Below are 13,080 nucleotides of genomic sequence, written 5' to 3' on the forward strand. Positions count from 1 at the left end.
CACGACAATTCAGATCACTTGTAGAGCAGTAACATCAGCTGATGCGACTGCTCTACCTGGCAGCACACTGGCAGTGTGTAATCACTTCTGCAGTGAGTAGCACTGAGCAGCGGTGAGAAAGTTAAATTGAGTTAATCAGCTGATGTGCCCCAGTGACCTCATTTATAGCACCACCACTGCATGAGAAAGTTGTCACAGCAGCGCCGTCCGTGACCTCATCAGGGGTTCATCAGCAGATGAACTCCGGTGAAATTTCTCACAGCTGTTAAGCGCTACACACTGCAAGAGTGATTACACACTCCTGTGTCAGTGTGAGCTGGCTATCCTTGAGAGCAGTCACAACAGTGACTGTTCTCAAAGTCATCAGGATAGTTATGGAACATTATGGATTATCTCTTCACTTCAGACAGGTGAGTAATATGGTTTATTATTTGAATTCTGTTACAGGAGACGTTTGCTTCAGTAAAATTGGCAGTGATGCCAGTATGGCTTAATTTGGGTTCAATAAAGGAGTATAATATCAAATATATAACTTTATTCTGTGTTTTTATATTATATACAATATAAATATGGGGTTAGTAATGAGGGCATCTTAGAGACTCCTCTCCATTACTAACCTCTGGGTTTGATGTCACTTGACAATACAAAGGTGCAACCTCAATACTATCACTCCACTTGCCACCGCACCAAAGCAAGTGTAAAGAGCGAGGTTGAGTTCCAGAATTGGCGCATCATACGGATGGGCCATTTCTGGGGTGGATGAGAGCTGATGTTTTTAGTCTGGTAGAGGGACAATATCCTGGCCCCTTCACATCACAGGCTATTAATATCAGTCCGCAGCTCTCCACCTAGCCATTGCTAGTTATTATAGTGGTCCCTAGATTTTTTTGGGAGGTCCACCATTTTAATAACCAGGAAAAACTAATTATACAGCTATGAGCTCAGATTAATACCTTGGGAAGCTTCATGGTATTACCCCCTTCCCAGGCTATAAACATCTGCCCCCAGCTGTTCGCTTTCCCTCTGCTGGTTAAAAATGTAAGGGGGATCCCACACCATTTTTTTCCAGAAAATAATTTTAGTAATAAAATACATGTACAGCATATGATGATATTCTGCAATTACTTGTATTCTGCGGTATAATAGATAATGATAAATGCAAATGTGTGCGTTGTTTTATTCTGGAATAAACGAATTAAAAAAAAAATAAAATACATGTACAGCAAGTTACACAAGCACCGGACATACGTGCCTGACAATATCCATTCTATGTGTATGTATCTATCCTGGTCGGGACACGCTGTGATTTTATTGTATGCGGCAGATGAAATGTCAGGTTTTCAAGGACAGCACTCATGATTTTTTTTTCTCACACTCATTGAAGAGTCATCCGATATATGATGACTATCGCAGCATGCTACAATTTTTTTTTCTCAGTCCGAATTCAGCTGAGCAGGGACTGACTAATATTGGCCCGAGTGCAATCCGTTTTTTCCTCTTAATTGGATTGCTCTCGTTTTTCACAGATGAGTATGAGCTTTAATAACCCCACACGCTTCACCGCCACCAGGTATCAGTGCGTGCTGTGTTATGCCAGTTGCGATTTGGTTACAGCCTATGTAGGTTCATTCTGTGAACGCTCCTGCATAGGCTGTTGACATCGGGACATCGCTTTAACCTCTGGATTGCCATCGAACCTGGGTTAAGTATATTGGCCAATTAAAAAGGATTAAAAAATGTGTCAGTTTTCTTAAATAAAGAGTTTTATTCTGTGTATGTTTTTTTTTCTCTCTACTTGCAGGTTTAGTATTGAGGGTGTCTGGCACGTCTTAATTACTAAACCTAGGGCTTGGTGTTAGCGACAGATGCTGACACCAATCACCAATCCCATTACCCCAATGTAACTGCACAAGGCATCGGGAAGAACCTGAGCTAAGTGCCAGAATTGGTGCTTCAAATATGAAGTGCCATTTCTGGGGCAGCAGAGGGCTGGTATGTTTAGCCTGGGACAGGGCAAATAAGCATGAAACAGGTGGTGTTGAACATTGATATTACACCAAATTTTTTTTTAGGTCCAAAAAGTATTCATTGCTGCAGAAACACTCAACCACAAAAAAAAAAAAAAACACACTAAACACTTGTTTTTTCTGTTACGTTTTTGCTGTTAAAGTCCTAGAGATGCAGAAATGTTGCAGAAATTTCTGCAAATACTCAACATGTGTACATAGCCTTTTAAAAGGTATCTAGGTTTTTTTTTTTTATCCTGGAATCAGATAAGGAATTCTGTATTTATGATGCAAAATGTCTTTGGTTGAGACAACATTTTTTCTGTGCACTACACACTAAGCAATGGTCAAATGCAACCTGGGACAATACAATGATAAAATAAAAATTAATTCAGTTACTGGTTTTCTTAACATTTAAGACTTTACCACTTGCTTGGGAGTGCTGAGGAAGGGTACAAGCAGGGTACGCTGTTGGAACTTCTTCCCACGGGGTACTTCACATCAAACATTACATAACTTTGGCTAGCTTCACACTAGCGTTCAGCAGGGCTGCGGACAAAAGGCTTCTTCCTCCGTGAAGCCCCACCCACTGCCATGCTTCTTCCTTCAGCTCCGCCTACGTCTGCATGCGTCCTGCTTACCCTATCTAACACTGGGTACGCAGGCCATGCGGATGCCTCCGTATGCGTCGTTTTGAAGATGCACAGACCGCAACAAAATGCAACACGTTGCATTTAACACAGGTCAGCGCAGCGTCAAGACAACGCCTGTTGATGCATCCGCATACATCTGCATGGCCTGCGTACCCAACGTTAAAGATAGGGCACGCAGGACGCATGCAGACGTAGGCGGAGTTGAAAGAAGAGGCGTGGCAGTAGACGGGGCTTCACAGAGGAAGAAGGCTTTCGTCCGCAACCCTGCCGAACGCTAGTGTGAGGCTAGCCAAAGTTATGTAATGTTTGATGTGAAGTGCCCCCTGGGGAGAAGTTCCAACAGAGTACTCTGCTTGTACCCTTCCTCAGCACTCTCAAGCAAGTGGTAAAGTTTTAAATCTAATATATAAAGCTGAATGTGTGTGCGTGTGTGTGTGTGTGTGTGTGTGTGTATCCGGGATTGGCATCTGAACCGTCGCAGCTACAGCCACAAAATTTTGCACAGTCACACGTCTGGACCCCGAGAGCGTCATAGGCTATGTTGTGAGGTGAAATTTTAACCCCGTGCTTTCCAATTCACCAAACAATGTTGCCCCTATCTACATAATGGGGAAAAAATGAAAGGAAAAGTGTTGGAGGCAAATTAACAGCTGCCAGATGTGAACAAGGGGGACTTAAAGAATGAGAGCGATGGCGCCAAAGAGTATATACTGTACAGTTGCTAAGGTGGGGCCCCAACATGGGATAATCACCACACCACCACGGGGATATGAACACACACACAAAATGCGCCACACACTACCACGTGCTCGAACACATATACCACCCTCAGCGCACATTTCACCACACATACACCAACCTCGCCACATAAAAGTAGAAACACAAAAGTCGCCGCTCAAAACTCGCCACGCGCAAAACTCTCCACATGCAAAACTCGCCACACGTGCAAAACTCACCTCATGGAAAACTCACCACACGCAAAACTTGCACATGCGGAAAAATTGCCACATGCACAAAAGTTGCAACACATGCAAAAGTTGCCTCACACAAAACTTGCACATACTCAAGAGGCACCACACAAAACTCGCCACGCGCAAAACTCGCCACGCGCAAAACTCGCTGCACACAACTTGCTACACTAACCTGTCACATGCAACTCGACACACAAAAAGTTGCTACACGCATGTCGCCACACGCAACTCAACACACAACTTGACACACGAAACTCGCCCTAAAACACACACAAGTCTGGTGGTATCCTTCAAAAATAAAAATCTGATTAATAAGCAGACAAACTACAAGAGCAACAAATGTACCATATAGGAATCCGGCAGCTGTCAGTCACATGACCTGTCTATTATGTGTATGTGTGAGCTAATATATACTGCCAGTGGGAGGGCTTCCTGTTGGCTGGGGATTTATCAGGCTGCCAATTTAGCTTACAAATACTGAGGTAAAAATACTGACCAAATAACGTGTGAACGAGGTCTAATACAGGAGGAGATGACATACAGATATATACTATATACAGGAGGAGATGACAGATGACAGGTATATACTATTTACAGGGGAGAGGACACAGGTATATACTATATACAGGAGGAGATGACACACATATATACTATATACAGGAGAGATGACTCGTATATACTATATAGAGGATGAGATGACACAGGTACATACTACATACAGCAGGAGATGACATACAGATATATTATATACAGGAGGAGATGACACAGGTATATACTATATACAGGAGCAGATTACCTACAGGTATATAGTATATACAGGAGGAGATGACATACAGGTATATGCCATGTATAGGAGATTACATACAGGTATATACTATATACAGGAGGAGATGAGACACAGATATATACTATATATAGGTGAGATGACAGGTATATACTATATACAGGAGGAGATTACATACAGGTATATACTATATATAGGAGGAGATGACATACAGGTATATACTATATACAGGGGACATGACAGCAGGTATATACTATATACAGGAGATGACATACAGGTGTATACTATATATAAGGGAGATGACAAACATGTATATACTGAGGTGAAAATGAGAGGTGCGAGGTGAAAATGAAAAGGTGTGAGTGCAAAATGAGAGGAGAGGAGTGAGGGAAAATAGTGGAGTGATCAGAAAATGACAGATGTGAGGTCGAAATGACAAGTGTTAGGGGGAATGAGAGGAGGGGGGAATGAGAGGAGTGAGGGAGAAAATGAGAGATGTGATGGGGAAAATGAGAGGCGTGATGGGAAAATAAGAGAAGTGAGGTGCTATAACTAACCACAGATATTTACTATGCCCAGGCAACGCCGGGCTCTTCAGCTAGTGTTAAAATAAAAATTCACTTACTGGTTTTCTTTTCATTGTATTGTCCCAGGATGCATTTGACCATTGCATAGTGTGTAGCGCACAGTAAAAATGTTGTCTCAACCAAAGACATTTTGCATCATAAATACAGAATTCCTTAACTAATTCCAGGATATGAAAAAACAAAAATAGTAGTTACTCACCGACAACGGTGTTTCTCTGAGCCCATGACGGCACCACGGAGAAGGGATCCGCCCACCAAGAACAGGAAACCTACAGATAAAAAGGCGGTACCTCTCTCCCGCATCAGTTTACAGAGCATGAAGGGAATATCAGGTTAATGATTACCAATGTTTCAACATTACTTAAACCTATAATAAAGATACCGCGTGCTTATTGATTATATACATAACTAAACATTATAAGAATGTGCACACCCACGCGTGAGGGAGGGAATGTACGGGTGCCGTCATGGGCTCAGAGAAACACCCTTATCGGTGAGTAACTACTATTTTCTCTGTCCCCCATGACGGCACCACGGAGAGAATTGCAGAGGCTGTACATTAGGGAGGGACTACCGCTTCCAGAACCCTTCTACCAAAGGTAAGGCCTGAAGAAGAAGTTAAGTCCAACCGATAGTGCTTAAAGAAAGTTGAGGGTGAAGACCAAGTAGCAGCTCTACATATCTGGTCTATTGTTGCTCCGGCTCTCTGCCCAGGAGGCCGCCATCGCCCTAGTTGAATGAGCTTTAACTTCCCCTGGAGCTGGCATCCCGCTTGAGGTATACACGAGGTTGATGGCATCTCTGATCCATCTTGCCAATGTACCCTTGGAGGCCTTTTTGCCTTTCCGAGGGCCCTGAAAACACACAAAAAGATCTATCCTCCCTACACTCCCTAGTAGCCTCCAGGTAATGGATGAGACACCTTCTAACATCCAATGTGTGTAATGATTTTTCCCCCTCGTTTTTAGGGTTTGGACAAAAGGAGGGAAGAGAGATCTCTTGGGACCTATGGAACCGGGAGGCCACTTTTGGTAAATATGCCGGATCAGTTTTAAATACCACCCTGTCCTCCAATATTTGCGTGAAGGGTGGCCCGGCTGACAAGGCTTGTATGTCACTAATTCTTCGAGCTGAAGTGAGGGCTACCAAAAGGGAGGTTTTGAAGGATAGAATCTTTAAGGGAAGCTCTTTTAAGGGCTCAAAGGGGGTTCTGGTAAGGGCTGTGAGGACTAGATTTAAGTCCCACTCTGGGGCTCTACGTAAGGGTAGAGGTCTAGATCTTTCTGCCGCCTTAACGAATCTGGAAACCCAACGATTCTTTGCTAGATTGTAATTAAACAGTGCCCCAAGTGCGGCAATGTGAACCTTCAGTGTATTAGTGGCTAGGCCTTTTTCCAGCCCATTCTGCAAAAATTCTAATATCGATTTGAGTGGGATTCCCTCGGAGACTCTAGCACCTGAGGAAGAGAGGAATTTTTTCCAGATTTTACCATACTGTTTAGTAGTTGTTAATTTTCTACTTTTCAAGAGGGTTGATACTAAACCTTGAGAAAAGCCTTTCTCTATCAGTAACCCCCTCTCAAATTCCAAGCTGTCATGTGTAACCTCGCTACCTGCGGGTGTGTTACTGGTCCCTGGAATAGGAGATTGGGCAGGTCTGGGAGTATCCAAGGGTCTGTTATGGACATTCTTCTGGCCCAGGAAAACCAAGTTCTCTTCGGCCAGAAAGGGGCAATCAATATCACCCGGGCGCTGTCTTCCCTTATCTTCCTCAGAACTGCTGGTATCAGTGTGATAGGGGGAAACGCATAAGCCAGTTTGTGCTTCCAAGGAATCAGGAAAGCATTCAGCGCCACCGGGTTCCCTGCTGGGTTTATGGAACAAAAGGTGGTCACCTTCCGATTTAGGTTGTTTGCGAAGAGATCTATTGTCGGAGTTCCCCACATCTCCGTTATCTGATTGAATATGGTTTGATTCAGTTCCCATTCCCCCTGTTTTAGGCAGACCCGACTTAGGTAGTCTGCCTTGAAATTGTCCACCTTTTTATGTGGAGTGCCGTCAAGGATGCTAAATTGTTCTCGGCCATCTGCAAGATTGAATGTGTCACTTCCATCAGTGATTGAGAGTGGGTGCCTCCCTGATGGTTTATGTAGGCCACTACCACCCTGTTGTCTGAAAACAATCTTACATGATGTGAGTGAAGGGGGTTTAGGAATTCTGTAAGTGCGAACTTTACTGCCAGCAATTCCTTCATATTGGAGGATGCTTCTTTTAAGTCGTCTGACCATGCCCCCTGAACCACTAGATCGTGTAGGTGAGCCCCCCAGCCGATGGGACTTGCGTCTGTGGTTACCACCTTTGACACTGGGATTATCCATGGTAGACCGTGGCCCAGATTGCTGTCTTTTGTCCACCAATCTAGTGAGAGAATTGTGTTTGATGAGAAGGTGAACTGACTTTCTAAATTTCCCTCCAGGGAAATATCTTCTGCTCATATTTGCCATTGCAGTTCCCTTGTATGTGACTGGGCCCATTGGACGGCAGAAATGCAGGCTGTCATAGACCCTAGGAGAGACATTGCCTCTCGAAGCGATATAGAGGGGAGATCTCTTGCCCGGGACACTAACCCTACCATCTTTTGGATTTTCTCTTGGGGTAGGCGACATTCCTGGGAGATGGAATCCAGCGTGATTCCCAGGTATTCCTGAATCTGATTTGGTATTAGTCTGGACTTTTAGGTTCAGGAGCCACCCCAAGTTTTTCATAGAGTCCATCACCATCTCCAGTTGATTTTTGCAATGTTGGGGAGAGTCGCCTATTATCAGGAAATCGTCCATATATGGGACGATTAGGGTGTTTTGTTTTCTCAGGTCGGCCATGACTTCCGCTATCAATTTGGTGAATACCCGTGGGGCTATTGCGAGACCGAACGGGAGGGCTGTAAACTGAAAGTGCTTTACCATCCCTTCTATTTCGATCACCACCCTGAGGAATTTTTGGAAGTCTCTGTGAATGGGGACGTGGTAGTATGCGTCCTTTAAGTCGAGTACTACCATGCAGGCTCGGACTGGCCCACCGGAGAACCGGAGGATCCTCCGATGGGCCCAGGCACTGACACCTGCTGGCAGGGCCCCCACTGCTCCGGGGGCCCCCCCGCCCGTCCCCCACCCACCCTCCTTGAAGACGATACTCACCCTGCTCGAGCGATGGTCTCGGCGTCTGCTATGCACTGCATCTTCTTCCTGCTTGTGCGGTCACGTGGTACCGCTTCATTAAGGTCATGAATATGCGCATATTCATTACTTTATTCAGTATCACATGACCGCACAAGCACAAGCAGGAAGAAGATGCAGTGCAGAGCAGACACCGAGACCATCGCTGGAGCAGGCAGCAGGGTGAGTATCGTCTTCAAGGAGGGTGGGTGGGGGGCGGCCGGGGGGGGCAGAACGCGGAGGCACACTGGGGGCAGAACGCTGGAGGCACACTGGGGGCAGAACGCTGGAGGCACACTGGGGGCAGAACGCTGGGCACACTGGGGGCAGAACGCTGGACATACTGGGGCAGATTCCTGGACACACTGTCTGGGGGCAATGCTGGACACACTGGGGCAGATTGCTGGACACTGGGGCAGATTGCTGGACACTGGGGCAGATTGCTGGACACTGGGGCAGATTGCTGGACATACTGGGGCAGGTTGCTGGACACACTGGGGGTAATATGCTGGACACACTGGGGGCAGGACTGGAGGCATGGGCAGAATGTAGATACAGGGTATGATTGGAGACACGGGGCAGAATGAAAGACATGGGGCAGGATTGGATCATGGGGCAGGATAGATACGATGGAGACAGATGGGGCAGGATGGGGAGATCATATGCTGTAGAATGGATACTCATGAGGGCAGGATGCGAGAACATATGGCTGGAGCCAGGAATTAGATAAACGGGGCCAGGGTGGGGATTATTATTACCATAGGGGCTAATTAAGGGATATTACTGCAGTGATGTATTTATTTTATTTTTTGAGTATACTGTTTTAATTGGGGGGGGGGGCGGTCCTGTTACTGTGTAGAGTGACACTATGTCGCCTTTTTTTCTTCATGTGGTGTAATGCAGAAGTTGTGAAAAACTAAGTAATGTGTTCTGCAAGCGGAGCTCGAGATAACTGTTATTACCTGCAGAAATGAGTCCTGGCTGGAAGAAATGATGGCGGTCTGTGCTGGATGAAAGATGAAGGACTTCACCTAGAGACGTCACTGGTGAGTGTGAGTCAGTGTTACCTATACACTGACACTATACACTGTATACTATATACAGAGCTCCTGTGTATAATGTCACCAGTGATCATTGTATTACCTATACATTATATACAGAGCTCCTGTGTATGATACCACCAGTGATCTCTGTATTACCTCTACACAGACACTGCATACTAAGTACAGATCTCCTGTGTATAATGTCACTTAGGCTGCCGTCACACATTCAGTATTTGGTCAGTATTTTACATCAGTATTTGTAAGCCAAACCCAGGAGTGGGTGATAAATACAGAAGTGGTGCATATGTTTCTATTATACATTGCCTCTGATTGTTCCAGTCCTGGTTTTGGCTTACAAATACTGATGTAAAATACTGACCAAATACTGCTAGTGTGACAGCAGCCTTATGGTGATAGTATTGTGTTTTTGTTTTTTTTTATTTCTGATGAGTATTGTAGTATTCAGTCACTATGTGGTGGTAATATGTGGTCTGGAAATGGTGTTGTGGTATTTGTCCCTTGTATGTGCTATTTGGTCACCAAGTGGTGGTAATATGTGGTCTTGACATGGTGCGGTGGTATTTGTTCCTTGTATGTAGTATTATTCGGTCACTATGTGGTCTGGTCATGGTGTGGTGGTATTTCTTCCTGTATGTGGTAATATTGGTCTTTGTATAGTGGATTGTGTTGTGTATGGCGGTCATTTGTTCTCTCTGATATTAATTAGAAGTTTCTTTATTTCCAGTAGAGTTTTAATGCTTTGTACACAGCGGCGGAGATGCACTTACAGGGGTTTCCTGTGGAAAAAAGTAATCACCTCTCCACAGGATAAGTGATAACGTATTGATTGGTGGGGGTCTGACTGCTTGGACCCACTCAGCAAAATGTGGAACTTTTTATCCCCATTAGACTGGAGTGGCATGTCCGACTAGATCACTGATCCATTCATTCCCTCAGTGGCTGCACTTGTTTTTTTCTGGAAGCCCCAAAGAGAATGAATGGAGCTGCGGTCAGAAATCCCACCTGCCGCTGCATTTTAAAATAGTGATAAAAGTGTCCTGTCAGGGATAAAACTTCCCCAGTTTCTAATGGTCGGATCTAAGCGATCACCTATCCTGTGGAGCCCATGGATCAGTGATAACTTGTTTTACCAAGAACCACATTAATGTAAACTATCGTAATTATACATCCCAGTTATTGGGGCACACGGTAGATGTGCGGCAGCCGCCGGTGTTTTACAGCCGATGCTCCACTATAATGACAGATATTTGCATATAGCTGTAGGGTGGACCCCTAGAGTCCATTCCTCTGGTGGGCCCCAGACACCCCAGTCCGACGCTGCTACCATGAAACAATGCGGAAACAACATTTTGACTGCTGTCTTATTGTTTCCATTTTGAAAGGTTCCACAATCAGGTGTGTGTTTAATTTTTTAAAATTGATAATTGTCCTGAAAGACCCGTCTGGCTTTTTCCTGAGAAAAAAAAAAAAATCGGAGAGTAGAACCCTCTCCCTTTTTCTTGGAGGGGGACCTCCCAAAGAACCCCTTTGTTTTGCAGTGTTGTGACTTCCTGTTCCAGAGCTATCCGCTCCTGCGGAGAAGCTCTCTGAGATGTCACCCGGAAGGACGGCTGAGGAAACGTGAGGAATTTGAACTTTAGTCCCGATTGTATCAAGTCCAGAATCCAGGCACTGCTGGTTATCTTTTCCCAGGCTGAGAGGAAGAGGGACAATCTTCCTCCCACCTGGGGCAAAAGTTCATTGTGAGGTTTTTTGGTATCGGTGGGGCTCTTGTTGAACATAAACCCTTTATTCTTATTCTTTTTGTCTTCCCACCTGTCCTGTGTCCTAGGGGGCTTCCTACGGATAAATCTTTTACTCCGAAAAGGACGTTTGCAAGATGGATATGCCAGGATGGGAAAGGACTTTTTTGTCCCCTGCTTTCTCCAAAATATCATCCAGAGTGGAGCCGAAAAGAAATTCTCCCTCACAAGGAATATTACAAAGTTTTGCCTTTGTTTGGAGGTCTCCGGGCCAACATTTGAGCCAGAGGGCTCTTCTGGCTGCATTGGAGAACACCGCCGATCTGGCCGAGAGCCTGATGGAGTCTGCTGACGCATCGGCCAGAAAAGCGGCTGCCCCTTTCATTACTGGTAGGGTATTTAGTATACTGTCTCTGGATGATTTTTCCTTGAGCTGAGATTCCAGCTGGTCAAGCCACACCATAAGGGAGCGGGAAGTGCAAGCTGCGGCTACAGCTGGTTTTAGACCCCCTCCTGCTGCTTCCCAGGAACTTTTTAGGAAAGCATCTGCTTTTTTATCCATGGAGTCCGTTTCTTCTAAAGGGAAGCAACTACGGCCTCCCTGAGAGGACGATGAAGAGGATGATGAAGAATCAGAGGAACTTGAACTAATCTCCACGCTATCCGAGTCACTAGAGTCAGATATAGGGTTTTTTTTGTTTAATTTTTTTACGTTTATTACCCTCCTGGAGAGACTTAAAGGTATCTTCCACCTGAGTTTTAATTAGAGTTTTTAGTTCTGTGGCGAACCCTGGAAGCCCTTCACAGAGTGTTTCCTCCATACAGGATTTGCACAATCTTTTTTCCCATGAGGCAGGTAAATCTTTACAAAGCGCGCAGATTTTGTGTTTGGACTTCCCTGAACACTTCCTTCCCTAAAACAAGCAAGAGAAAAGGTAGGCTCTATTAGCCGGAGCATTCACGGAGATCACTCACCACCTGATGTACCGTCAGTACCGGCTGTGGATGATCCATGTCGATTAATGGATGCTCCTTTGATGCGGATGCAGCACTAGAATTTTTACTGTGCTGGGATCCTGACCGTGCTTCCTGTTCCACGCCGCTGATCGTGAGGGGCTCCCTTCCCCTGCTGTCGGCGTTTCTGCTGCTGCTGGCGTGACGGCTGCGGTTTCTGTGGCAGCTGTGTCGGGGAACCCGGCGCTTCTGGGTCACTCATGGCGCTTGGGGAGTGCTGACCGGACTCCATCAGAGCACCGGACAGTTCGGCTTCCTCCCCTAAATAACCTGGCCGTGCTGCGCGTTCCTGGCTCCGCCCCTTCCGGGACCATCATGCCTTGCGCACCTGTGCTGTGCGCACGCGCATTACCCGGCATGCAACGTCGTCCCAGCATTCCTAGCGCCGCCCAGCCGGCATTGCTATATTGGTAGTGCAGCACTCGCGCGTGCGCGTTACCTGGCAGGAAGCCGGACCGGCTTCCTGATGCTGCTAAGGCACGTGTCTCCGCGCCGCGTCCCACCCTTTGAGGGGCCCCTCACGGTCGTGAAGCGGGTTTCTTGCCGGAAGTGGCCACATCGGTGACCATCTGGGAGCGACAACGCTGCTGTTGCTGCTCCCCGCACACCCTAAAGACACGCTGATCTCCGCGGTGGCGCTTTGGGTGGCCCAGCCCAGCCGAGGCAGGGAACCCCCGCTGCCTGTACCGGTCTGACTGGCCCCGGAATCCATCGACGGTCAAGGTAAGAATCTGCTGCAGGTTCCCCATCAAGGACAGGAAACCAAACTGATGCGGGAGAGAGGTACCGCCTTTTTATCTATAGGTTTCCTGTCCTTGGTGGGCGGATCCCCTCTCCGTGGTGCCGTCATGGGGGACAGAGAAAACCATTTAGTCTCATATCTCAGGTCAGTTAAAAGACGTATTGGCGGTCATTACGGGGTTAAAATTGTTAAAAGGGGTTGTCCACTACTGGAAACAACTCCTTCTCAATCGGTTTCCCACAAATCAATTAACACATACTCTCCTCCGGTGTCAGTGCCTTTCCAGATTGTGTCTGCACTTGTTA

General features: G+C 46.2%; 1 protein-coding gene across 1 annotated transcript in view; it reads right to left on the reverse strand.

The window, feature by feature from the left end:
• The window catches only part of MYH9 (myosin heavy chain 9), a 240,108-nt gene that overhangs the window by 117,850 nt on the left and 109,178 nt on the right, over positions 1-13,080 (reverse strand). Inside the window, exon 13 of the mRNA XM_077278728.1 lies at positions 11,428-11,620. Within this exon, the coding sequence (XP_077134843.1) occupies positions 11,428-11,620 (193 nt within the window). The remainder of the gene's footprint in view (positions 1-11,427; positions 11,621-13,080) is intronic.

Source organism: Ranitomeya variabilis, chromosome 8 (assembly GCF_051348905.1).
Source record: "Ranitomeya variabilis isolate aRanVar5 chromosome 8, aRanVar5.hap1, whole genome shotgun sequence".
In the NCBI taxonomy this organism is placed as follows: domain Eukaryota; kingdom Metazoa; phylum Chordata; class Amphibia; order Anura; family Dendrobatidae; genus Ranitomeya; species Ranitomeya variabilis.